Source organism: Toxotes jaculatrix, chromosome 16 (assembly GCF_017976425.1).
Source record: "Toxotes jaculatrix isolate fToxJac2 chromosome 16, fToxJac2.pri, whole genome shotgun sequence".
NCBI lineage: Eukaryota > Metazoa > Chordata > Actinopteri > Toxotidae > Toxotes > Toxotes jaculatrix.
In genome coordinates this window covers 13,796,240-13,822,704 of record NC_054409.1, presented here as the reverse complement: position 1 = coordinate 13,822,704, position 26,465 = coordinate 13,796,240, and the positions used below count along the sequence as shown (strand labels likewise).

The 26,465-nt window shown below is 39.9% G+C and overlaps 2 protein-coding genes across 2 annotated transcripts in view; both read left to right on the top strand.

Annotated features, from left to right (window-relative positions):
- Positions 1 to 10,976, top strand: part of sh2d3ca (SH2 domain containing 3Ca) — a 50,353-nt gene extending 39,377 nt beyond the window's left edge. The window contains exons 6-15 of the mRNA XM_041059181.1: positions 1,752 to 1,901; positions 2,662 to 2,939; positions 3,962 to 4,089; positions 4,192 to 4,564; positions 6,011 to 6,140; positions 6,243 to 6,358; positions 6,897 to 7,068; positions 7,165 to 7,276; positions 7,392 to 7,598; positions 8,539 to 10,976. Of these exons, the coding sequence (XP_040915115.1) occupies positions 1,752 to 1,901; positions 2,662 to 2,939; positions 3,962 to 4,089; positions 4,192 to 4,564; positions 6,011 to 6,140; positions 6,243 to 6,358; positions 6,897 to 7,068; positions 7,165 to 7,276; positions 7,392 to 7,598; positions 8,539 to 8,714 (1,842 nt within the window). The 3' untranslated portion in view covers positions 8,715 to 10,976. The remainder of the gene's footprint in view (positions 1 to 1,751; positions 1,902 to 2,661; positions 2,940 to 3,961; positions 4,090 to 4,191; positions 4,565 to 6,010; positions 6,141 to 6,242; positions 6,359 to 6,896; positions 7,069 to 7,164; positions 7,277 to 7,391; positions 7,599 to 8,538) is intronic.
- A 3,657-nt stretch (positions 10,977 to 14,633) lies between these two features.
- On the top strand, positions 14,634 to 24,682 carry urm1 (ubiquitin related modifier 1). The gene is made up of 5 exons (XM_041059826.1): positions 14,634 to 14,676; positions 16,074 to 16,144; positions 21,111 to 21,192; positions 23,095 to 23,143; positions 23,777 to 24,682. The coding sequence occupies exons 1-5, from the start codon at positions 14,642 to 14,644 to the stop codon at positions 23,843 to 23,845; spliced, it is 306 nt and encodes a 101-aa protein (XP_040915760.1). The 5' UTR covers positions 14,634 to 14,641; the 3' UTR covers positions 23,846 to 24,682.
- The last annotated feature ends 1,783 nt before the right edge of the window (positions 24,683 to 26,465 follow it).

Here is a 26,465-nt window from a genome sequence, read left to right as displayed (position 1 = left end):
TATGAATAAATAAATAAATAAACAAACTGATAGTCATTTCTTTTGCAATATCATGAAAATGATGTATTGCTGCTGCAGTTTGTATTTCAATACCCTCACATTTCATAATTTGTTTTAAAAAGCAAAAATTAATTGAGATAGAAGTACAGGCATAATGGTATTTCTGTGTGGGTAGATGTGGTTGTCAACCAATAGTATTAGTTGAGCGATTACTTGGCCAAAATCTCTGGCTTTGAGAGCACAGTTTAAATGCTTTACACACAGAATGACACTGATTAATGAATCCCATCATCTGTCACAGCTCAGTAGAAATTGCTTTCGCGTTCAGAAGGAGGGAAACTCTGCCAAACAGACAGCTGCGTGTGTTGCTGATGTACGCAATTGAATTTCACAGCTGGTGACCACCACACAGATACACAGAGACACACAACAAGAGACCTACGCCCACACACACTGCCGCATGCACATGTGGAGGGTACTCATAAATAGACACAACCTCTGTCTCATGATCAACCTCTGTTCTCTGTCTCTCTCTCTCACACACACACACACACACACACACGCACACACACACACACACACACACAGATTCAAATCAGCCATCTGTGAGTCTTTCCTCTTTTAATTTACATAAAATATTCATTTATTCATAGATTTGCCCCAGTGTAAACTTGGGGATACCCTGAACGCCCTGGTTTCCAAAACAATACTTAATGACTAGATCTCACACCCGCCCTGTCGGCGGATACTGTACTTTAGCGTACCTAAATCCCATCCTTCCTTCCTGCTCGTTTTCTTCATCCTGTTTTGTTGTTCTTCCCTTTAAAGTTAAGACTTCCAGTATGTGTTTAAGTCATGAGTTAATGGACTAATGTGTATTTCCTTACAGTATTGTTTTATGTTCTTTATTCCAAACTGTTATGAAAAAAAACATGACATATTCTTAAACGCAATGAGGGATCTGATTAAAGAAACGCCTACAAAAACTCACCAAAATAGAGCCGTGTTTAGAAATAGGGGTGATAAAAGGATCCTGCACTTGGTTTGAACTTTTCATCTGTGTATATACTGCCTCCTGCTGGTCTACGACACTCTGTGCTGCATTGCATATTTCATCCCTTGCATTGAGTGGATTGAAAGTGTTACACCTTAGGTCTTCACGGGCAGCCCCTTTGCAGGCAGTTTTAAAGGGGATGCTGCTCAATTGAAATACGTTTCCCTTTTACTACGTGACCACCGAATCGATATTTGTGATCTCTTCTCACTGAAACCAGTAACACATCTGCAGTGTCTGGTATCAGCAAGATATATATTCGGCCTGTAGCTGTTCCAATGACTGTGAATGGAAGATTGCTTTGCTGGGTTGCTTATTTTGTCAATAAATTAAAAATAATAACTATTTTTACTGAAGTGCTGAACTCCATAAAATGTATCCTCAGAAAGGCGTTCGGGCCATTGTCGCTGGCGTTTTATCTATCATTGCCAATTCAATCTGCGCATAGCAGAGACAGTTTGGCAGTGAGAAAGATGTTGCTGTGTTTGTTCAGCAACACAAACTGTCCTAAGGCATTGTCATAAATAATCATGATTCTCTAAATTCAATTATTCAGCAGTCAGAGTGTCAGTAACAAAATGTTCGCACACATGCTCTAGCTCAGTGAGCCAAGTTTCCTTCTAGCTCTTTAGGATTGGAGCTTTTTTTGTCTGCTTTTACTCATTTAAAAACATACACTTCTTTTTTTTTTTTTTAGGTGTCAGAGACTCTGGTTTTGCGTAATGGAGATTTCCTGGTGCGTGACTCTCTGACCAGTGTGGGTGACTATGTTCTGACCTGTCGATGGAATAATGAAGTGCTGCACTTCAAGATTAGCAAAGTCCTGGTCAAATCGAATGAGACCAAGGTATGTATTCATCTCTGTTTAAGTACCCGTCACTTCTTAACAAGTGTTTTTTTTGTGTATACTGCCTTCCACTTTGTTGCTATATTTGCTCTCATGTGCTCTCATGACAGCAGAGAATAATTTTTTAAAAGTTTTATAATAGTGGCTCTGTTCTGTTTAGAGTAAGTTGTACTATGAGTCAGCATGCACATTTGTGTCACATCTGTGTTTGACCTGTAAAAATGTCCACTGTGAGAAGGGCCTATTTAGTCTTTATCTGCCTTTATAGACATGGCAGCATTTCCCACAGCCTCCATTTATCATCTCACTTCAGATCAGCATCACACTTGAATGGAATGCATTTTCAACATTACATTCAGCACCTGTGTTTGGCAATTCAGGATCCATCCTCTATGAGAAAGGCCTGTTTTCTCTTGTTGCCACTAATGATGGAGGAGGCTAATGTGATGCAGGTGTGCCTTGTTGACCAGCTGTGCCTTTCTTGTCTCTCTGCCTCTGAATCTCAATTCCCACCCTGCTTTCTGATTCCTGTTTTATTTTATTATGTGTACTAAGGACTTATTACATAATCCTGCACTGTGTAAACTGATTTTAAGAACTGTGCAAATAATGGAGGAACAGCAGCTTTTTGTGGTCCCCACTCAAAGAAATTTGTTTCTTCTGTTGTCTCACATGTTCATAGTACAAGATCATTACAGCAGGTATTTAAAAAAAAAAAACAAAGATGGTATATCAAATGCTGTTGTCTCTTTGTCCTCAGGTGCAGTACGTGTTGGAGACCGACAGTTTCGATTCGGTCCAGGAGCTTGTGCGGTTCTACGTAGGCCAGCGCAAATCTGTCTCCCAGTCCAGCGGTGCCCACATCTACTGTCCTGTCAGCAGGACTCTCCCTCTGCGCTACCTGGAGGCCACCTTCGCACTGTCCAGCAGCAAGCAAGGCTCTGCCTACTCACCGTCCAGTCAGAGGGGAGCGTACATCAAGAGAAGGAGCGTCACCATGACTGATGGGCTGACGACGGAGAAAATGATACCTCACAGGTGAGCCAGGAGAAACAGGAGAGGAGTGTTTGTCTGTGTTTTTGAGTGGTGGAGACGCGGCTCCGTCCTGAAATACAACAGCTGAGCAGCCAATAATTAAATCCTGACGATTCTTTTTTTGCAGTTATATTTGTCATTGTTTCATTCTTGCTTTATGTTATATACATGATCAGTGACTCAGAAAGTCCCAGCCCAGTTGAGACACCAGTGGCACCACCAGAACCAGAGCCGGAACCTGTGCCCAACTACAGGTTGTGTGTTTGTGTGACACTAGTGTTGTGTTTGAGCACTAAACTAATGTGTGGTCCTGTGGTCCCCTCACTTCACAGACACCATTAGCACCTCCCTTAGTAATGAGTAATCAAGTCCTGTTAGTGCTCTGAGAGTGAAGTTGCAAAATGACTCGTTCACGTGCTCACCTCTACACTGGGTCAATCAAGTTTCAAACAGAACAAGGCTGTTTGAAACTTGAATCTACAAAGAAGGAGCAGACAATATGTTATGTATAGTTGAAATAAATTTTAGTCTCATATGGAGTATGGACAGGAGTTCTGCAAGCTTTAGCACAGGGCAAAACCAAAGCCACACTGTGCTTTAGGAGGAAAAGTATTTGGGCGTGATTGTTGATAATATTTCCCAGTGTTACTGTGATTTAAAAAAAAAAGGATAATAGTACAACTTGAACATTAGTTAAGTATTTTTTTGCAGTAAATCTTTTTCCACAAAGCTACTCTGTACTTTATTTTCTGCTCCTGCTTTTAGGTCTTAAACATGGTTGTAATTCACAAATAACACAAGATTGTGTGTATCATGAAGTTGCTTTTAAGGTAACACCAACTCAAATGTCTCCCTTTTTTCTCACCCCGAAATAATTAGTGTTTACATACCTAACCACACCATTCCTGTCATCTGAAACTGATAAATGTGACATCCTAAGTTGTGAGGTTCCCTTCACTGCCATGCCAGCTTTTAAATCCGTAACCAAAGATTTCTAACATCTTAAAAAAATGCTGTGTTTGCAGCCCGTCAACAATCCACCACCACAAAGATGCAATGCGGAACTGTGCCATGAGCATGGACCAGATTCAGGAATATCGTTGCCCCTTATCACCTGTTGGGGAAACCCCACTGTCTCCTGCATATAGTGCTAGTAAGTTCTAGTGACACACAAATAAGCAACAAATACACTCCCCCTCACATTCACAAACACAATTTTCAGAGGGGATTTTAAGACTGTTCTCTTTATTTTCAGTCACCAGACAAAGAGCCCACTCAGGCGGGCGGGTCCTGGCTGTCGTCCCACCCTCCCCTGTGATGCGTCGTTCCAGCGACCCCCAGGTCAGCCCCTCAGCCAGTGACAACCCTCCAGAGCATCCCGCGCATACCTCTCATTCGGCGCACTCCACACCTGCCCATCATCCCAGCTACCAATCACATTCCTCAGAAACAGCAGGGAGCTACTGTGACCTCAGACCTTGCCCACCCGGGCCCCCCAAGCCCCCGGCCAAGAGCTACGTGGAGCGATTGCGAGTCGAGGAAGGGAGGGAGGATGGAGCGAGGGAGGAAGGAGAGGGGATGTTCTGTGCTCCACAGGTGGAAACAGCATCCTCATTCAGACCATCCAGGTACGAGACACAAAGAAACACACAAGACGAGGCTTCCAAAGCTCTCTTTTAACTCGATTCAGAATACTTTATGAGAAGGACTTGCTCACGAAGACAACTTTGGGAGTTAAGTGTGCAAATCAGTGACACGAAAGAAATTCAGAAGCTTATTCAGGTGTACACAAAATGCATTGTGGGCTAATACCACCAGATTTCATGTTGTGCTTCAGACACGTAACAAGCAAACTATACAGTAAGACACTTGCTAAAAAACAGAGCACATCAACTTACTATTTGCACCAACAGTGGAAGTCCCATTTGCTTTACTTATTCCTTCCTTTGAGTGAAACATTACATAGCATGGGAAATTGTAAAGTCATAAGGTTAGCCAAAAGGCAACTGTTAGGAGAAAGAAAATGATAAAACAAACTTCTCTAGAGTAAATTCATAAGGAGGATGGAGCCGTGGGGTGTTATATGTCATTCATCAAGTGAAGCAGGCTGTATAAATGAATTGGGAAAATCTAGGGGAAAAAAAACAATAGCTGTAATGAGATGTGAAAAATGCAAGCAAACCAAACTCGATTAATCTTCATGCATTTCCATTTTCCTAATGCTGCAACCTGTGGCTCCTGACTGTTGCACAGCTTTCTCCACACTGAAGCATATTCTATCAGGATGTAAAGCTGGTGTGTTCAAACTTCAATACATGTGCTTTCATTTTGCCATAAAGGACAAAAAAAAAAACAGAACAAGAGTGAGGCAGTTCTGGCAAGGCACTGCAGGACAGCCCCAGTATGAGTGTACAGAGACTGGAAACAGGCCTGAATAAACTGCTGGTAGTCCTGTGGGAAATAGCATGAGGGCAGACTTTGTTCTGTGGTCATAGACACAGCAGATACTGTATGTTATTGGACTCACAGTGCCATGGGAGAACACAGCGAATGCAGTTTGTAGAAGGAGAATGGTATGTGTTGGTAGTAGAGATGCAGCAGGCAGCAGCTTTGGACATCTGAGAGTCCGCTGTGAAATTTTGGTGTCAGGGGATTATTGCTAGATCTGTGTTAAGATTGCTGGGGAAACTCAAAGTAAAGGCTACTCATGTCTAAGGCACCAGTCTGGTAAAATTTCAGCTTTACATTATTGGTTTTGTTCATTGAACTAACAACGATAAGAGTATGTTTGATGTAATTTGGTTACAGTTTTACTGTAGTTTGTCTGTCATAGAGCACAGATAAATGTATTTCTCATCTGTAAAATCAATCTTTAGTAGCTAAATTTAAGGAATCCTTTATCGAAAAACATTCTTAATGTTCTCTTTGTTCTTTGAACTAAACAACTAGACTGTGTGAGTCTGCCAGGTTTCTTTTGGAACCTCTTTATCTTCACAACTCTCTTTTGTTGTAGTCCTTCCCAGCGTTTATGTCCTGTCCCGGTTTTCTAATGCGGTGTAATCGCTCCTGTGCAGGTACGAGTCTTGCCTTTTGCCAGCTGAGAATAAGCCTCTGGAGATGTCGGTGCTGAAGAGAGTCAAAGAGCTGCTGGCTGAGGTGGATGCAAGGACTGCGGCTAAACACATCACCATGGTGGACTGCACGGTACATACAGACGCATGCACACAAATATATGAAGTTCACATGCAAGTGCACACACATGGATACAAGGGCAATCTAACCCTTTTTTTCTTTATTCTCGGGCAGGTGGCTAGAATATTGGGCGTAACCTCAGAGATGCAAAGGATGATGGGAGTGTCCTCAGGGCTGGAGTTACTGACACTTCCACATGGACACCAGCTGAGACTTGACCTGCTGGAGAGGTGCTAACACATTTGTTTCCCTCTGTCTGCTTTTATGCATCACACAGTAACTCCTTCATTCATTCAGACATTGATTTCCTCTGCTCCTCTTCTCCCTCTCATCTCTTGTCTTGCCCCCTCTGTTCTTATCTTCACCCTCCAGACCTCTTATCATCTTTACTTGCTTCTCATCATTCCACCTTTTCTTTTCCCCTCTGCTTTTCTATGGCTGGTTAAACAATGTAATAAATATTTTTCAATCAATCAATCAATGTAACAGCATCTTGCTGAAAGCCAACTTGATAAAAACTAAATGTGAGGCATCAAACTGTATTATAGCTTTTTTCTGTACTTTGCATAATTCTTCGAATAAACTTTTTATACAGCTATTCAACTTACAAGTACTTGCTACATATATTTCATCAACACCTCTTTCACTACATCACCTGTCACAGTGTGAATTTCCAGAGTGGCTTTCCTTTGATTCAACATTTTCTGCTCCCCTGTCAGCAGCAATAATGAACTTTTATTATTGAATTTCATGTTCCTCTTTCCTAAGGTTCTACACCATGTCTATTATGATGGCAGTGGACCTGCTGGGCTGCACAGGAAGCACGGAGGAGAGGGCGGCCTTGCTCCATAAGACCATCCAGTTGGCAGCGGAGTTGAAAAGCAACCTGGGCAACATGTTTGGCTTTGCTGCAGTGATGAGAGCCCTGGAGTTGCCACAGGTAAGAGAGCTACAGATAAAAGGCACAAAACACAAAAGCTCCATCAGTTTTTTTTGTTCTCAGATGCATTTTAACTTTTTTGTTGGGTTACGTCAGATTTCCCGCCTGGAACAGACGTGGGTGACATTACGGCAGAGACATACAGAGGGTGCTATTTTATATGAGAAGAAACTCAAACCTTTCATGAAGAATATGAACGATGGCAAAGGTGAGATTCTAGTTTACATGGAGTTGTAATAAGTATGTAAGTAGTTGGTGTGTGTTTTTGTGTGTTTCAGTCCAAAATGTGTGTATTTACTTATAAGACTCTCCTTTGCTTACAGAGTCTAGTGTTCTGTCCAATACCTCCTTTCCCCACATCATTCCCGTCCTGTCCCTGTTGGAGCGAGGCATGGCTCTCGGGGAGGTGCTGGAGCCGTGGGAGAGCTCAGAGGTTGGAGTAGATGTGGTCATGTACCACCTAGAGTCAGCTCGTAACGTCGCACATCACGGGGGAATCTACAGAACCAACGCTGAGACCAAACTGCAGGGTAAGACCAAGCGCAGGAAAATTCTCACCACAGTTTTCTTGTCGTAGGATCAGTGTGCGTTACATCTCATGCTGTTACTTGACATCACTAATTTGGTGTAATGATCGCACGCGTGTGTGTGGTTACAATGTTGATTGTATTGATCCCTAATACCTCTCTATTGGTTCTCAGTTTGAGGCCATTACTGCTTTATTGAACAGTCTCTCAGTAGCTATCAATTCACGTCTCTGTTTTCTGTTACATGTCGCTATCGATCAGCCTGACCTCAGTCTGCTCCTTTCATTAACAGTTCTTTAAGCCAGAACAGAGACACTTTCTTCAAACAGCTGTTAAAACTGGTACAGATGAAGAAGTTTGTGTTGAAGGGTAGAGAGTTAAACTTTTTTTTTTTATTGGGGAATGGGTTATTTCTGGATAGCTTTATTGCAATGAGCAGAATGAACAGAATGATCATACTCAGATAAGCATAGAGAATCATTGTTTTTTACCTTGGGAAAAGTCTGTGACAGAATAATCCCATCTCAAAGGTCCATTAACCAGCCTGTTTAGAGCTTTCAACCACTTCTTGTGATCTTTATCAGCAAAGACAGCTGACTCATTGCAGAAAGTCTGTCATGTGATAATAAGTGGGCATATATAGGGGAAATAGCAAATGTGACTATATAATTTAAATTACTTTTCAGCATGTATTTGGTGTTTTTTTATTTTGATGTTGTTGCTTCTAATACAAAATACAAAATACTATGCTTTGAGAGCTTTCAGTGAAAATTTAATATTCATTTTATTTAATACCTTTAATAAAATCAGCTATAGTATAGTATTACTTTTCCCATAGTCTTGTTTTTCAATTTTATTATTTAATTATGAAATTTTTTTTTTGTTTTCTGGTAACCTTTATTTCATAGAATAACCTCTTCTCTCTTCTCTTCTTCGTTTCCAGGAGTCCAGGAGCGAGCAGAGATACACGAGATCTTCCAGACGGAGTTTCAGATGCGTCTCCTTTGGGGCAGCCGTGGCTCTGAGGGCAGCCAATCGGAGCGTTACGAGAAGTTTGACAAGGTTCTCACTGCCCTGTCACACAAGCTGGAGCCTCCTGTGCGCCACAGCGAGCTATAGCACCTACCCCATCTCCCGCAATCGAAAAAACACCCCCATCTGCACTCACCACTCATAGTGGAACAGTCTTGTTTTGCACCGCTGGGGATGATGTGGAAAAGTCCAGTATGAACACAGGGAGGGGTGAGAGCATATGCAGAGGCAGCTAAAAGAGCATGTGCATTGAGCACTATGAATAAAGAAAAGAAGGTTACTCACTTATAGCGTGTTGCACTGACTGTGGACTCCAAATAGGGCATGGAGATCCTTCTGTTCCTCCCTTTGGACTTCCTCACTTAGCGCTAAAATATTTAAATGGCAACAAATCAGAGACAAGCTAAGTAGAAAAGAATATGGGGGACATAGGTGACCCGCTCCTCTGCTTGGTACAAACAGTAACATGTGTACGGTGTGCCCCGAGGACCAAACAGAGCTGCAGAGTTTGGCTTTACTCCAATAAAACACAGACACTCTTGTTTCAACTGCTGTCACACACTGTAGCAGAAATAACAACAATAACTTACATAGCTCATATATAGATGTTTTGTCTGTGCGAATGAGTGAGTGTCTGTCTGTTTGTATGCATATGTATGTATGTTTACATTCCTTTATTTTTGTGTGTCATTAATGTTCCATGTGTTTTGGGGTTTTTTTGTCTTATTTATTTGATTGGATCAAAGGATATCAGAACATTATGGATGTTGCTTCACCAAAAGTCATGAGAATCTGTCAGTGCTCATTCTGAGGGAACCATGTTCATAAAAGCTCATTAAAAATGTATCAAGCAGTCCCATTGAATCCCATTAAAAATGTATCAGGCATGCATTAATAAATGTATCAGAAATGAAACATTTGCAAAAGTAATGCTGCAACTTCGGCACGAGGGCTTTGCAAGTTGTTAAAAACATTAAGAGGAACAAAGCAATCCTCCCTCTGTTGTAACTGTTCAACTAATACATTTGATATTGTGTGTCTTGTGCACAAAATGTAGCTAAACACAAGCATTGTGTGACAGAGGAAAACTGGGATGCATACTCTTTAAATCTAGTTGAAGCAATGTTTCACTTAGTATAGAAACATTTATGAACATGCTTTGGTACGACTCTAGCTTCAGCAATCTGGAGCAGCAGTTTGTAAATTTCCAGAAATAATTAAAATGGTTGATGCATGCAGCTATAAATGTTGCACCAAGTAAAATGTTGCTTTAAACTAATAATTTAGATATAAAGATGTGTCAAAGTATAAGATATTTTATGTCTGTGGATGACCTTGAAGGGTACTCGATAGATGGAGAAAAATTTGACATCTTTCATCTCTTATTGGGTTTGGAGATATAAATGGAAAAAAAAAAACTTCCAAACTGAATCAATGAAGGACATGTAAACCACAGCCCTGCTACAGAGAATTTTTTTTCTTTTATATGTTTTGAATTCGTGTTTTGGCAATAGAGCTTAAATGATCTGAATCGTTTTATTTTAATGGGAATTACATTTTGGTTGAGTGTTCGGTGTTAAATCATTGCTGTATTTACAGTATGTGGGCCTGAGAGGGCTGGAGCCAACTCTCAGGGCTATGCAATCGTTTCAACCAAGGGCTGAGACCCCTAAAGAGCAGACACCCATTCAGAATGTTTAAGGAAATCTTTGTCAGTTTTTCACTTTTTCTCCTGACATCACCTTGTTTTTTGAAATGTTTATGCTTTGTTATTTCTAACCTTTTCTTATCCAAACTAATAATCTATATATGAATACATTTCATATAAGATATCAATCAAATAATTCTAAAAAATGAATGTTCCTTAAATGTCCCACTTTCTAGCCTGAACCGTATTTGGGCTAAGCTGTACAGATCAGAGTTCATGAGATGTGGAGTCATATGCCAGTTCCCGCTGTGGTCCAACAGGGGGCGATCTTTAGTCAGCAAAAAAACCACTGAATCTTTAATTGTAATACAATATAACAGATGAACACATACACACAATGGAAATGTTTATTGTGTGTGTTTTTAGACCAAGAGGATGCCTGCTGGTTTAGGTTTGATATCTACGATCTCCAATGATTGAAAATGAAAATTGACAATGATGTAATGTTTTTATTTGTCCTCTGTTGAATGCTGTACAGGAATGCTCTGACAGTGTGTGGACTCTCCTGTTATGTGTGACAGGGCTGTATGAGATGGACTTGAAAAGCAAAAAGACAAGAAATGATTTAGGACTGATCTCATGTTTTTTTACTTACTGTACATAGCAATTCACTTTTTTTTCAAATAAAATGATTGCTTGTCTCAGTGAGTTTGATTCTTTGTTGAGACAAAAAGCATACATGTGTCGGTAAAGTTTTGATTGTATAGTACCTTTCCAAGGTATAATTACTATAAATCTTTTTTATAGTCATCAAATCCCATGAAAAGACCTTAACCAACTATTAGGTGATATAGCTTCTTCTGTGTCATAGACCTGAATTTCTACCCCAACACTGTCATGAACACATCAGTGAGTTGCACTGGGAGACATTTGCACCACTGGTTCCAGTAAAGACGCTGAGCAACAGCTACTTTAGATGTATTGAGTCTGTATACAGTTAAAGATCCTTGTCTTTAAGGAGCCATTATCTTGTGATTCACTCTGGTAACCAGTAGGGGACAGCATTTCACTATCAACCCAAAGTTGACGCTCATAAACAGATTACAGTCCCTCATCCAGCCAACTGCAGTTAATGAGAATCCTGGTCCCTGATCCAGTTTAGGTGCCTGGCAGAGCAGTACTTCCTGACTGTCAGTGGTTTCTGGACTCCTTCCACTTATTACAGCATTCTCACTACTTACCATTTCTTGGATTGTGCAGCCTTCTGGGCACTCTAGCTACTCTATTAGTGTTCTTAAATATTTGTTAAGCACAAAGATCCGCATGTGTGAATCTCCCTTTTCACAGAAAATGCACAGTGTGAGGTGCATTGAGCATGCGTGTTGTGCGAAGCATCACGCATTGTTTTGTAGACAGACCCGTGGCGATGGCAGTGGGAGGGCGACAAAGACAGATGGACTGTGTGTGTGTGTGTGTGTGTGTGTGTGTGTGTGTGTGTGTGTGTGTATCCATGCATGTGTGAGTGTGTGTTTCTGCATGTGCTCGCATGTGTTTGTGTATCAATGTGTGCATTTGTCAACATGTGTGTCTGTGCACCACAATACAGATGTTGCAGGAATACTGCTGTTGCCCTTGCTGCTTACACCCTTCAAGAAGGAGGCAGTAGTGCGGCCTGGCAGCTGTTATGCTGAGGTTGTGGTGGGGAGGTGGTGGGGGTGGGGGGGAAGAGTTTATTCCAGGGTAGAACAGAAAGTGGAAGAATTACTGCATTTGTGACATTAAGAAAACTATAATGTAGAATAGAAAAGAACAAAACAGAACAGAATACAATAGAATCAATCAGAACAGAACTGAATAGGATCCCCCATAGTCTACAATGGAAAATTATCATTCGCTCTGCTCTTTGTCTCCCCTTTCCATACAGTTCCATAGGCGTAACATGTTATGGATGTAATCTCTAAGAGGATTCTCTCTGCTTGGTATCATGGTACATGTTAATTTCAGCTCTTTATGTTCCTTATTGAAACAGACCCAAGATCTCCCAGGCCTGCCTGCCTGCCAGCCAACCAACCGTCATCAATTCACCCCTAATCTCTCCCCCCCAGCCCTTTTATAGCTAATCCATTGTGTTGGTCATTGTCATCTGATCATGTGTGACCCTGGCTGCTCTATAGATGGTGCCTGGCAGTGTAGCGTTGACTTTTGACGTGCATCTATGGGTGAATATTGGTGGTGGGGTGAAAACTCGACTCAGGGGAATGACTGATTGTTGTATTTCTTACTTTCTTAAGAAATGTATAAAAATCACAGCAAACTCATCCACCTTTGAGCAAGAGAGGCTGAGGAGAACATGACTGGATTCTGAGGAGGATATATGTTAGCTCCAGCTCTGATGTGTCTCTGAGTATGGACAGGGCCAACAAAACAGGGGAAAAACACAATATTTGTCACATCAGAGTTTACCAATACTCGTGTCAGTCCAAACTAGAGAAATTGTGTTTTAAACAACATATGAATATTAGCATATCATTTTAACAGAGTATTGTGAACTGAGATTTTACAAATCCAGTATTATGAGTATTAAAATGTGTATTCCCACAAAGACTGAAGTTAACAGCTGTTTCACTTCAACTGGATATATATTTTCAAAATACTAAAATATCTCAAACTGTCCTGGTTTAAAATCAAATGTGTGTATTTACAACTCTAAAAAAAATTGTAGCTACATTTGGTACACCTATCGAATGCTTGGAAAAGATCTTTTTTGTTTACTGCATGCAAACTGAGATGCAAAAAGCACAAGAAATTCATCAGAATAGAACAGAAGCGTGGCATACTATCCATAACAGCAGCATGTGAACCTTAAGGCAGCTTAGCAAATGTGATGTGACACCCAGTGATGGTGTGATCATTCCTGGATAATTCACTCCATAACTATGGAAGCTACAGTCACACTAATCCTACCCACACCCCATCTTCTGCATCTTTGCCTCCCTCTGAGCTTACCCCACGACTGTTGTGAGGATACACTTCATCCCAGCTGGGACGAAAGACTGCAACCAGTAACCGTACTCATCATGTCTTCATTACTTTTCAAAACTTCCACTGCTGCCTCCGCCATCACCCTGGTTTTCCCGCCTGCCTCCTCACCCTCGCCAGGCCCCTGGTCGATCTGTCTATCTGCCCCTGCACTGACTCCTCATTAACACATGAATGAAGACAGGGAAGGGCCTGCTAAGGCTTGGACGCCAACAGAAGGCGCCGGATTTGCAATTCAAACCTTTGACTGACCTCTTCCCACCCCCATCTCGTCCTCCCAGTCCTGTATACTGGGTCTAGAACTGTCACCAGTATGATTGAGGATGTATGTAAGGAGGGAGAGAGGGACAGAGAGACAGATGTGCATTCACACACTCATGTCATGCCTCTGCACACTTTCATATTCATGGACACAATGCAAATACATGCAAACACGCATATGCACATTTAGAGAGTGGGTGTGAGAGAGAGTGCTGTATGTACTAAAGATTTTCCAACATAATGATTTCCCAAAATAAAGTCAAGTTCAAGGGGATATCAGTTCATAAATGAAGTCACCACCATGTGGCATGTTAATTGCAAAGATTTTGGGTTAGAAACAAATGCATCAGATAATTTCACCTAAAAAGTGCATGAGAGCATAGCACTCAGTTGAAACCTGGAAAGTAAACATCCCAGTTCAACTCACAACAAAAATATTAAAAAACTAATGGAAAATTAAAAGAGAGGTTTCAAAATTAGCATGTTCAAGTATTAAAAAGTGCATGGGGATTCTGGAAACAGCATGTTTTATACATTAGGAATATAACATTTGAAGAAATCCTAGCTCCTAATATGGCTCCTCATATTGACAGGATCTAATTTGTCAATACAAAATATAAGAAATAAAATTAAACGGCAAGGATTGATCAGCTGTTTTACACGTTCAAAGAAATTAGAAAGAAAATTATTCTACACAGAAATGTTTGCACAAGCACGATTTTCAAGCTCTTGGCAACACTGCACATGATCATGGTTGTTTCTAAAATGACAGATTATGTTTTTGTTTCATAACAGAGGGTTGTACTATGTGATAAAATGCAAACATCTTTTGCTTATTTTATTTATATATATATATATATATAAATATAAATATAAATATAAATATAAATATAAATATATATATATTTATTTGTTTCTTTTCTTTTTTTAAAAAAATTACATTCATTACATTGAGTTTGCTTTCAGTTAATATATCAAATCTCCGTTGACCGAAACGGGGGGGAAAAAAAAGTTTACACGTCACTTCCGACTTCCCGCTTCGCTACTTCCTGCATGTGCCGACAATATGGCAGCGCCTATAGCGATTCACCTGGAGTTTGGGTAGGCGAATTTAAAACCCTCTATGATAGGTTATCGTTTCTGTTTAAGCTTCGTGTCCGTCATCACGCCAAAACAAAACATTGCACGCCCGTTGTAGTGATTTATTTTTGCGTGGTTTGTCTAAATAGGCCTGAAATCGGCGTAGAAAGTAGCTAGTTTGTAGTTTGTGTATGAAATCAAAGTGTAGTCGCTTCTTCTCTCCAGTCTGAGGAGACAGAGGATAGAGACTGTGTGCTGGTTTATTATAATTAGCATATGAGGAGGGAGGACGCTCACGTATGAATAGTGTTGGCAGCTGACTGACTCGATTTTTAAAAAAACATCCTCTCTGTCCTGTTCACGCTTCTCTCTGCAGCCTGTGAAACATTTTTCAGACCTTAGATTCAGACTGAAGTCAGCCTTACATCCTTAGTTTTAATATAGATAAAAAGAAAAACACTGCAGTAAACATTGTCACCTATGGGTTGGTGATATGTGTAAATCCTTTGTCATGGTATATTTCATTTTACATTAATATATAAAATCATATCATTCATAATATATAACGTGATAACACTTTTGTGGGTTCCCATATCTCCCTACATTTTATCTACATTAAATTCACTGGCATATTTCTGTAAATGCCTCTGTGAAATGAATTATAGGGAGAATAAAGACAGTGTTCTTGTAGTGCATGTCCAATTAACCGATTCCAATTTACTGGTATTAAAACCTGGTATTAAAACCCTAATTGAGAAATGAATGATCAAGGTAACTAGACAGAAATGTCTGTTCTATGAAAATCCAATAGATGCAATAGAAACACCTTTAATAGTTAGCAGTTTTATCACCAGCCGAGCTGCACACACTACAGGCACACAATGAATATTTAATTATTAAGCTTAAACATTGAAAGGACTTTATCTCCGATAACACCATTTAAAAAGATTTTACTTAGATTTCTATCTGCAATTTGATCATGAAGACAGTTTGTCTTAATTGTTTCTTTTAAGTCCCAAAGTTTCCAAACCCAGACACACATAACACCTTTTTCACTGTCTGGTCAAATCGCCCCAGGCTCAGAGTAATGGGAACCAGGGATAAATGCATTTTATATATTTAATCCTGCAACCTGTTTAGGCCACTTTTTTATGTGTGTTGTTAAAATGCTGTATCTGTAAAGGTGTTTTTCTCTTGATGATGGGGACATAAATGATGGAGTTAGTGAACGCCAGTGTTAAAACAGCGTTTTCATTTTCCAGCATGCTCAGTTTAACTATACTTATACCACAACGTGTCACAGTGTGGTTGCTTATTCAAGTGAGTTTTCATTGGAGGAAATTATTTAGACAAACACATTAGAAAAACAGCTGTATGAAAGCCACAGAAACACACATATTATCTATTTCTTTGTCTAGAGGAGGAGCAGAGCTGCTATTTAATGGCGTGAAGGAACATCATGTGACTCTTCCAAGCCAGTCAGAACCTTGTGAGTATTACCTTCCTCTTTATAGTCTATATAACCTAGATTGCCTTCCTTGCTATGAATGCTGTGTTTATACATGATGTCATATAGCTGCATCTCCCAAAGATGAGAGATTTCCCTAATGAATTGAAGGGCTGTATTTAGAAATGTCACTTAAAGGATCAGTCCAGTGTTTCTGTAAGCTTTAGTCATTTAGTCATTTTATTCCCAACACTCATTTAAATGTTTTAAAAATGACAAATTATTAATTTTAAAGATTATAATTTTTTACATAAGATTATAGTATCACATTACTTTGTATGTTTTGTTGATATTGTGTTTGTGTCATACAACAGGTGCATAAATCTTGATATTTAACCTTGATATTTAACTTTTAAGAAAATGGAAATAAGACTGTCATGCATAGATATTTCCCTTTGCACTTCTCTGTCATAACTTAATCTTATAAGCCATTATCCTCCCATCAATTTCCCCATTTCTTCTCCTCCTCTCCCTCCTTCCATTATCCTCTTTTCTAACATCTGTGTGGCTGCCTGTTCTGCCCCTAAACTAATACTTTTTGCCTCTTTCACTTGTAAATGTCACCCACTGGTAATGCCGATGTATGTGAGTATGTGAAGGTGCGAAGTAAAGGGGTTTAAAGGGAAGTTTATTTTGCTTCTGTGAGTTGCAAAAGAGCCGTTGGGGTGACAGAGCTCAAGTCAATTTTTTTTGTCTGATATCATTTCGGCTGACTAGGCGGGCGTGTGTTCATTTCTCAATTCATAAAAAACTTTTCCACCTCAGGATCCAAATTGATTAGATTTTATTTTGCCAAGGGATTCAGGTTCCCTCCAACACGGGTCACTAACTCAGCATGGAGGAGGGAAAACCTGCCTGCAGCCTGATTTTATTCCCCAAACCCAGCTCAGGACCTGGGTCATTGAGAAAACAAGGAGGGAAAGTGTAGGCTGTGAATGGCAGCTGCCTAGAGGTGAAAATGTCTTGGGATTTTATATATATATATATATATATGTAAGTGTTTGTGTGTGTTTGTGTGTGTGTGAGTGTGTGTGTGTGTGTGTGTGTGTTACGGAGAGAGAGAACAAACGAGACAAATATGTGTCTTTGGTATTTCACTAAACAAAGGGTGTTCATCCATGGCGCTGATGTTACCACGACAACAAAAAGACAAAAGTTGACCAGAACAGGGAATGTCAGCCAGATATGACCTTGCTGCACAAACCGACTGTTAGACCGACCGTGTCTATGTGTGCGCGAGTGTGTGTGTGTGTGTGCACTACACTTGAAAACTTGCGATTTTGCCATGTAGTGCGTGCAGTTCATAATTTTAATGTCACTGGAGCACAGACGTTCTGACATAACATTTCCTGGCTGTATTTGTTGATCGTAATTTTAAGTCTGGACTTGTGTGATCCTGAAAATATTGCTCCCGAACTAATTTCGCCTTACACATCAGTGTGTGTGTTTGTATGAATGTGTGTGTGTGAGTACAGAGGGGGTGCAGTGAAGGCAGATATAATTGGTTCTGAATCCTTCGTATTTCTCTTTGACCCCAGCCGGTGATTGATGACCCTCGACTGAAAGACCCCACCCCCACTCTTTCTCTCTCTCTTTCCTTCTTTATCTAACTCTCTCTCTCTCTCATACACTCAACAAAACCCCTGTGGTCTAAGGATCACACAGTTTTTGCCTCTCGTATCAGCAGAAAGATGGATAGCTCACCCCCACCACCCACCCCACCTCCCTACATGACCGTCATAATTGCACGAAGACAGGAAAGCAAAAGGAGAAGAAAGGGGGGCAAAACTGCACGCACAAAAGAAAAGCGGGCACGGTTTTGAATCAGCGTCAAAATGGCGCCTTTTCTCTCCCCTCCCTCCATGTCTCCTCTTCCACCCACGCAACGCAGCTATCCCAAGATGCATTTGGAGCCTGTGACGCATTTTCCCTCTCTCGTCTGCTTGTTCCCTCATTTTCTTTTCCCCCCTCTACCTGGTCCGCAAAGCGCTATGAAAAACCTTCCGCTCGCAGTTCCTCCGTGTCATTGTTCTTTCCTTTCACCTCTCTACCTCCTTATTTCTTTACATTGACTTTCATCTTTTATGCAGTTCATTTATACAAGCCTGTCTTTTTGCTCCAGACTGTGGGTGATTGAAATTCGTAGACCTGTGTAACCTTTTACAAGGCAGCCATTAAGAGGGCAACGGCTGATGACTGTTTCTCTTATAAAAAGCTTAATTGATGAAAGTTTGAATTATTACCAGCCTATGTATTGAGCTAAGGCAACCTGTTTATTCTCTATGTGCAACTTTTAACATGTTTGCTTGTGTGTGTGTGTGTGTGTGTGTGTTCAAAGAGGGTGATATAACACAGAAGGCAAAAGATGGAGGAGAGAACGAGGGTGGGAGAGCAGGTTTTACGAGAGAGAGTGTGTGAGTGTGTGTCAGAAGGAGAGAGTAAATGAAAAAGTAAATGGACGAGAGGATGAAAGAGAGAATAAGGGGTAATGGTGGAGAAAAATACCAATAGTCAAAGGCAGAGAGAGAGAGCAAAGAAATGAGTCACCACAAAGAAGGAGTTATGACTGCTGTAGTGATTAGTTCTGTTTTTAGCCCCACAGAGGTGCAGGTCAATATTCACTGCCTAGTACTCTTTGTGTGTGTGTGTGTGTGTGTTGCAAGGGGAGGTATTTGTCTTTTTTTATATGGAGGCCTGGAACCGTAGAAAACTAGCGCTATCATTATACTACTGAGCTGGCCGACAGCACTGCAATTAACCTGAACACCATCCACACAGGCTTGGAGGAACACGTGTAAACGTGTGCACATGCTCACACGCTCACATGCTCACACGCTCACACACTCACACACTCACACACACACCTTATACATGGCATATCATCCACACAGTCTGTTGCCCTCATAGCCACAGTGACCAGGCAGGTGCCTCTAGAAATCTCTCTCTTTTTTTTTCTTTAATCTTTTTCTTGTTTTGTTGTTAAATAGTATAAATTTCAAAAAGATGCCCTTAAACAGGATTTTATTTTGATATTTCTTGAGTTTATGTTTTATTTTATCTTGTGGGTATTTGTATTTTATCTTTTGTGATCAGCGTTGCTTGATTTGGTTTCCATTATTTTAATGCACGAATAACCACACCCTGAACTACGGAAGACGACTCCTTCCCAGAAAATAAAACAAAAAATGTTTTTGGTAGCTGTGTGGACCCTTTGATACACCACTCTCAATATAATTTCATAATCTGAAAACCTGGAAAAGGCAGGTGTTTTGGTGAATTTTTGTACAGATGAAATTCAGACACCCGAATGTCTCAGTAATTTTAGATTTGGACAAACCCAGATTCTATATCTAATAGAATAATTAACTGAAAAGTAAATCAAAGTCCAGATTTGGCTCCACTGAAAGAGTGCAACATTTTTTATTTTTATTTTTTTACATTTTTTTCTCTTGCATTTTTCTGAACATATTTCAGGTCAAAGCTGATTCCTGTGTACTGTTTTAATGTGATATTAGCGCAGCCTTTGATCCAGCTGAACTCGCGAATCCCTGAGCGGTTCGACGCCTACCTGCTACGGCTTCACCGCTCTCCTCACACCTGGCTCGACATGACTCACTGTCGTCCTCTTACCCTCGTATCTGCTCCATTTGCTGCTGCTCTCTTTTCCTCTTGCTCTCCTGTCGTGTATTTGCTCTTTCCCTCCTCTATTTATTTACTCTCTCCTTGCACATTTCTGTACCTAATCTCCTGTGTTCTTTAAGTCCTGTGTAAACTGCTGGAGGAGGCCGGTACTGTTAATTTTGATGTTGTGTGTGAGTGTGCAGTGTGTGTGTGTGTGTGTACGATGGAGCTTCCAGCGATTGTGGTCCTGCTCTCAAGTGTTATTGCGAGTCGTCGTGCACATGTACATTAAGGGGACAACTGTGAGCATATTCTCTCTCTCTCACACACACACACACACATACATGAACACACAACCAGTAAATGGTTAAAAGAAAATATTAAATTAGTGGATTTTGTTTTTACTGCATTCACCTAATTTGTGTGTCCACATCATAGCATTATTCATTTTATAAGGAAGCACACCAAGCACTAACACATTCCCACAAACACTCAAAGGCTCTTAAACACCTTGAATCTTAATGATGACGATAGCCATAACTATAATACATTCATTGTAAGTTATTTAGTGGGGATTTATCCTAAAACCTCTCGTTGTCGTTGCCTTTGTGGCTGTCAGTCGGTCTGAGTGAGGCTCAACCTATTGTTGAGACAAGGTCAATCTGATTGTTAGAGAGGTCAGACTCATAGAAAATTCAGGCATTGCTGATATTCAAGGCGAAACACAGTGCGTTTAATGTCCGACTCTAACAAAGGAAATTATTATTCTGAAATAGGACTTTGCTGTTTATTTCATTAGTCCTGCACTGAAAATTTTCACCACAAATATGAGAGAGAAACGTAATTGCATTTCAGTTGTTTTTAAGGTGAACGTTTTTAGAAAATATCGGCCTTAATGTTTTTATTTTTTTCTCCATTTTAACACTTAAAATTTACCTGTTTGGCTGTAGATGGTCTTTGTTTTCCAATCTGTTCCGTGGTTTCTAGGTTTTTACCCACAAATCATTAATTTTATTTCTTTCTAACCAAAGTGAAATGAAATGTCGCTCTTGGCCATTGACATCACTCAACCCTCCCCCAATTTCCAGTGTCCTCTCCTTTCCCCCCCAAACATACACATACACTCATAAATATACATGCACACAGACACACACACACATATATACACAGCCTCGTCCCGCCTGGTGCCTCTGTCGCGTCACATCGACCAGGGGGCTGGAACCATGCACCTTGACCCTTAACCCCTAACCTATGACCTCTGTTGTCTGCCTGTGTATGGGCTTTGTGTGTGTGTGTGTATGTGTGTATGTGTGGTTGTGTTTTCTAGGGGACATGAAGCAGCTGCTGGTCTGGATCCAACGGAACCTGCTGAAGGAAAGGCCTGAGCTCTTTGTCCAAGGAGAGTCTGTGTGAGTGTGTGTGCACTTGACACACACTTGATCTGTGTACAACAGTGTAACCTTAAAAGATGTGTTATTCATCGCACTACCGCTGGAACAAAATCGTAACTGCAAAGTATTACGAGTAACTGTAAGATTTGATCAAAATGACTCTGAAAGAACAGCTCTCAGTATGTTGAAAATTTTAAAATGAAACCGAACCAGACTGTGAGTTTTTCTGAAGCATTTTTTTCCTGAAATTTAAAACTGCTGAAATGCGGAGGGGAAAAAACAGTCTCGCCTTCAGGTTATAGGTTTCAGTAAGATGATTACCTGTGTGCAAGTGTGTGTGTGTGTGCATTTGAGGTTGTGTGTTTGTATGCTGTGTGTGTGTGTTTGGGTCCAGGGCTCACAGCAGTCTTATAGGACTGGCTGACTTTTACAGCTGCCTTTGTGCAGGACTATTTATAGCACCACCTAACCAATGAATGGAGAAAAAGCTAGGCTACCTATAAACCTTATAGATTAGATGTGTGTGTTTGTGTGCGTGCTTTATGTTGGCAGCACACTGTTTTTTGAGCAAACCACCATCAAGGTGTTTCCTCATTATCTTTTAAAAAGATCTGTGGGTGCTGTGAGTGATTAGTTTACAGTCTTTGCCTTTTTTCGGTTCTTTTGTTCTTTCTCAGCATAGACCTGTGTGTGTGTGTACGTTTGTGCAGACACGTTTGTTCTCACAGGTTCCTCTCGCATTGCCCTTTGTCAGTGACGTCATAGAGCATCTACGAGGTGGAAAGATGCTTGTTTGAACTATACAAGAGGCATCAGTCTCTGTTTCAGGCATTACCTCACCATCCACATCAACTGAGCTCTCTGGCTTTCAGAAAAAATACACTCGCATCTGTTAAGAAAACTGCACCCAAAGGTGCCTGTTGTTACCCTCCCCCATTATCCCCATTATCCTCTTTCGAAGGGTGGTGATTTTTTTTAATTTTTTTTTTAAAGCTACATCTGTATGTTATTTTTGGGCCCCCATTAATTTCCAGTGACAGTTTGTTTCTCCCCATTTTCTCTCTACTCGTTTACTTAAGCCACTTTTATTTTAAGAAAACTCATCATTGTGTTCAGCCAGAAAACAATTTGGGAAATTGTGATTGGTAATGAAAGTGCTTTATGCATATTTGGAGACAGAGCAGTTTATTACATAACATTAACAGTAATTTATGACCCTATATGTGCTGTAAAATGGATGTAACACTCACAAAAACACACACAGTCACTTACACTAATACATTTAATTGCATGAATATATTAATGTTTGTTCTCAAACATAATACTGGTTGTCTTTTAATTTTATACGGTGAAGTGCTGAAAATTAAAACACTGGATATGATTTCCTATTTTCTCTGGGGTACATTTTGCTATAGATTGTTAAAAAAAATCCTTTTTTCAACCAAATGTTTTTTTTACATTCTTTCTAGTTATTTTCAGGTATATTCATCACTTACATTTTTTTTAACTACCTTAATTTGATTGCAATTGTTAGTCAAGCTGTGTTAGCAAACAAATGATCCCTGTGTCTCAATCTACCACCCCAAAGAGTTGAAGACTAAATTGTAATTAGTAAGAATTAGAGGGAATTTAATTAGTAATAATTGAATTTTTTTCCCACAACATGGTTCAGTTTGACAGATTTACACTCAAAACAACTTGAATGTTTTCTCTCAATTATATTTATTTATTTATTAAATTATTTATTTGAGGATTGCTTTTTTCCCTTAATGTTTACAAAATTAGTATTTGGGGGTTTTTTTTGTGTGAGCTGTTTACAGCTGTTTGTATCTTTTACACACGTGTGTATACGTATACGTGCATTTGAGTCTGTTACCTTTTGAAAATGCGTCTGACTCAAAACGGTGTGTTTTCCCACAGGAGACCTGGGATTCTCGTACTTATCAATGATGCAGACTGGGAACTAATGGTGAGCACTGGGAGCCATGTTCACTGTCAGATGGTGTGGAGAGAGAGAGAGAGAGAGAGAGTGTATATGTGTGTGTTTCTAGCAGTGTGTAAAACGTACTATTTTTCACTTTAAGCTCTGTTTTCATGATGCACTATTACCGTGTTTAATGTTTTGAGATCATGAATGCAGCAGTGTTTATGTCCTCAGCCTGCGTGCACAGATCCCTGTGACTATATAAAAATGCTTGTGTGGACGTTTAAATCAGCAAGAAGAAGAGTGTGTGTGTGTGCGTGTGCGTGTGTGTGAAAGTTAGCCTGTATGTTCACTGATAGTGAGATTGTTCATTTTCTCTGAGTCAGTTAATGTTTCATATAATGTGGAAGCAGCTGCAAGACAAGTTGGTCCTTGGGGTCTCATATCTGAAACACATATTTACATGCACAAACAGTCTGAATGCTTCAATTTAAATCCATTGATTCAATTACAGGACTCAACACAGAATGTAAATGAAATGAAAAGTTTGTTATTGATTGGACCCCAAAGGGAGCACGGGAGTAATGCACATATTTGTATTGGTAAACACACATATTTCTCCTTTGACTTGTACAGATGTTTGAATATTAAACATTTTGTGTGGTCTCTGAACCTCAGGGGGAGCTGGATTACCAACTACAAGACCAAGACAATGTTGTGTTTATTTCTACTCTACATGGAGGATAGACAGTGAGCGAGGAATGCAAACATATCCGTGACATCTCTGTAACAGCCTTTACTCCACATCCTCTTCACTCTTTCCCCCCACATGCCAACAACACGTCACCCCATTGGATGCTGTGAATGTGTCAACCATGCTCCGTGGCGACTGAGGTGATTGATGCTAGTCCGCAGGAATGAGTGGAAATTCAGAGATGGCTACTGAGAAAAATGTGGAAGCCGTGAGACAGGAATTCAGGGACATTTTGAAAATACCAACATTTTTTTTTTTTTATAGAATCAGACTGGACAGGCTCAGTGAGCAGTGATACGACGCTGTGGTTGTACTGGTCAGCTCACAGATGCATAAAGATCTACAGTTAGTGTGTGTACCTTATTCTCCCTGCAGTGTCTCTTCCAACATGACTGAAAAACAAAATGACCTCATCATGAATTCTAAAATAACTTTCTGGTCCAGAGAATATTGAAGACAAGATAACATCCCCAGTAATTAGCATTTATAAGCTGCATATAAACAATTCATAAATTGTTCATAACACACTATAATGTAGTTGTATGCAGATGTGACATTTTAAGTGTTTATTAATGTATTTGTCAATAATTGTAACCTTTCATATAACACATCTTTTATGTGATTACAACTGTTAGTGTAATTCTTTATCTTTAGATACACCAGCAGCAACTTATGAATGCCTCACAGGTGGAGCTATAGGTTATACATTAATAAACACCTAAAAATTTACTTTTAGCTTGTTACACCTACATCATAGTTTATAAACTGTTTATGAAATGTTTATGTAGTACTTATAAATACTAATGTTGAAATAAATAAGTTTTTTCTTTCTTTCTCTTTCTTCTTTTTTTTTGGATCCTATGTGATTTTAAAAAAACATTTTTATTATTATATTTTTTTAATTCTTCTAATTCTGATATTTTAAAAAAAGATTTAAAAGAAACACTGTGCCTGAATGTTTTTGTTAATGATAATTTATACAGTGACTTTTGTAATTACGCAATTTTAATTTCTGGTGTTTCACTCTTAATTATCAATTTATTTTTCTAAATATTTCAACAAAGTGTATTTTTGTTCTTTTTTTTTTTAACGTTTTTCTTTTTGCCTACACCCCTGACAGGACCGAGTATTTTCAGTTATAACCTCAGTGGTGAAATTACAAATTAAAGATAGAATAAATTACGAAAATGTAATTGTTATATAGTACTTTTCATTTACAAATATCTTTTTGTTGTAATTTTCTACTTCTGTATGATAAATGTCGTCAGTGTTATGAATTTGTTATCTAATGTAAAGGCTCTTGTCTTACAAATTCCAAAACCACGCTGTGTATTTCTACTTGACTCTCTCTGAACAGAATCACCATGAAGTCCAGTTTTAACTGCACGCATCCATATGTACCACACACAGAGGCCTACAGCCAAACGCTTTTCTCAATTAGGATTTTACGTCACGCTTCGATAATTCCTGGTGATAGCTTATACCTGATCGATTTAAACCCGGCTCTGTGATCACACTGCAGTTTTAGGCTGATTAGACGAGACTTTAGGGAGATTTTACCATCCTATAGCCCCACTCAGATGGAATATTCATAAAAGAGGAGGGGGTGTATGGGTGTGTGTGGGTGGGGTATGAACTACAGGAGCACGGCGGGAGGTCGAGGTCTAGCCTCCGGGCTGTCCTCCCCTGAACGCCCGGGGCGACCTAAAACCTTTTCTCGGTTGTGGAGTCCGATTTGCAACGGGAAACCGGCCGATAATGGCCGGTAGAAAGGAAATGCTAATGAAGCTGCGAGGGGGTTAGAGAGGAGAAAATGTAGCACTGTGTCAACTAGTACAGGCATGGGATACTGTGTGTGTGTGTGTGTGTGTGTGTGTGTGTGTGTGTGTGTGTGTGTGTGTGTGTGTGTGTGTGTGTGTGTGTGTGTGTGAGAGAGAGAGAGAGAGAGAGAGAGAGACTGACAGAGAGGAGATGCTCATCTACATTTATCTATATGCGTAGCGTCTATTACAGACCTCCATTATTAAATTCTTTCCTCATTATTTAGTCTAAGTATTAAAAACATCAAAGACTGAAATTTTTTTAGGCTGTTGCAGATTTAAAGTGTATAACCTTTTAACTTTTTAAAAATGATTTTATGTTATAGCCTGTATTATGTTACATGATCCGTACATGTTATGTTACATGATTCATAATTCCTGTGCAAACCAGGTTTATACATTTTATTCCCTGCCAATTCCCATTGTTATTTTTTTCAGGGGTCTGGACTATTACCTGGTCCTGCACAGTCTTTACTGTGCACAGGCTGCACACTGACTGAGCTGACTGCTTAGCAGGAGAGAGAGTGACGATGCTGAGGGGGGGCGACCTGGTCCCAACATCACATCACACACGTGTATCATAACCACTCAGAGCAGTTCAGGTTACAACAGTGGGAATTAAAAAAAAAAAAGGCGCCTGTGATCTCCAGTCTGAGGTAAACAGCCATAAAGTAAACACTAGTCAATAAAAAATAAAGTACTAGACTATGATTATACATAATAGCATCGACTTAGTGTTTTTTTTTTAACATCACGCTGACAGGATGGTCCTTCTGTAAAACGGTTTTGTCTA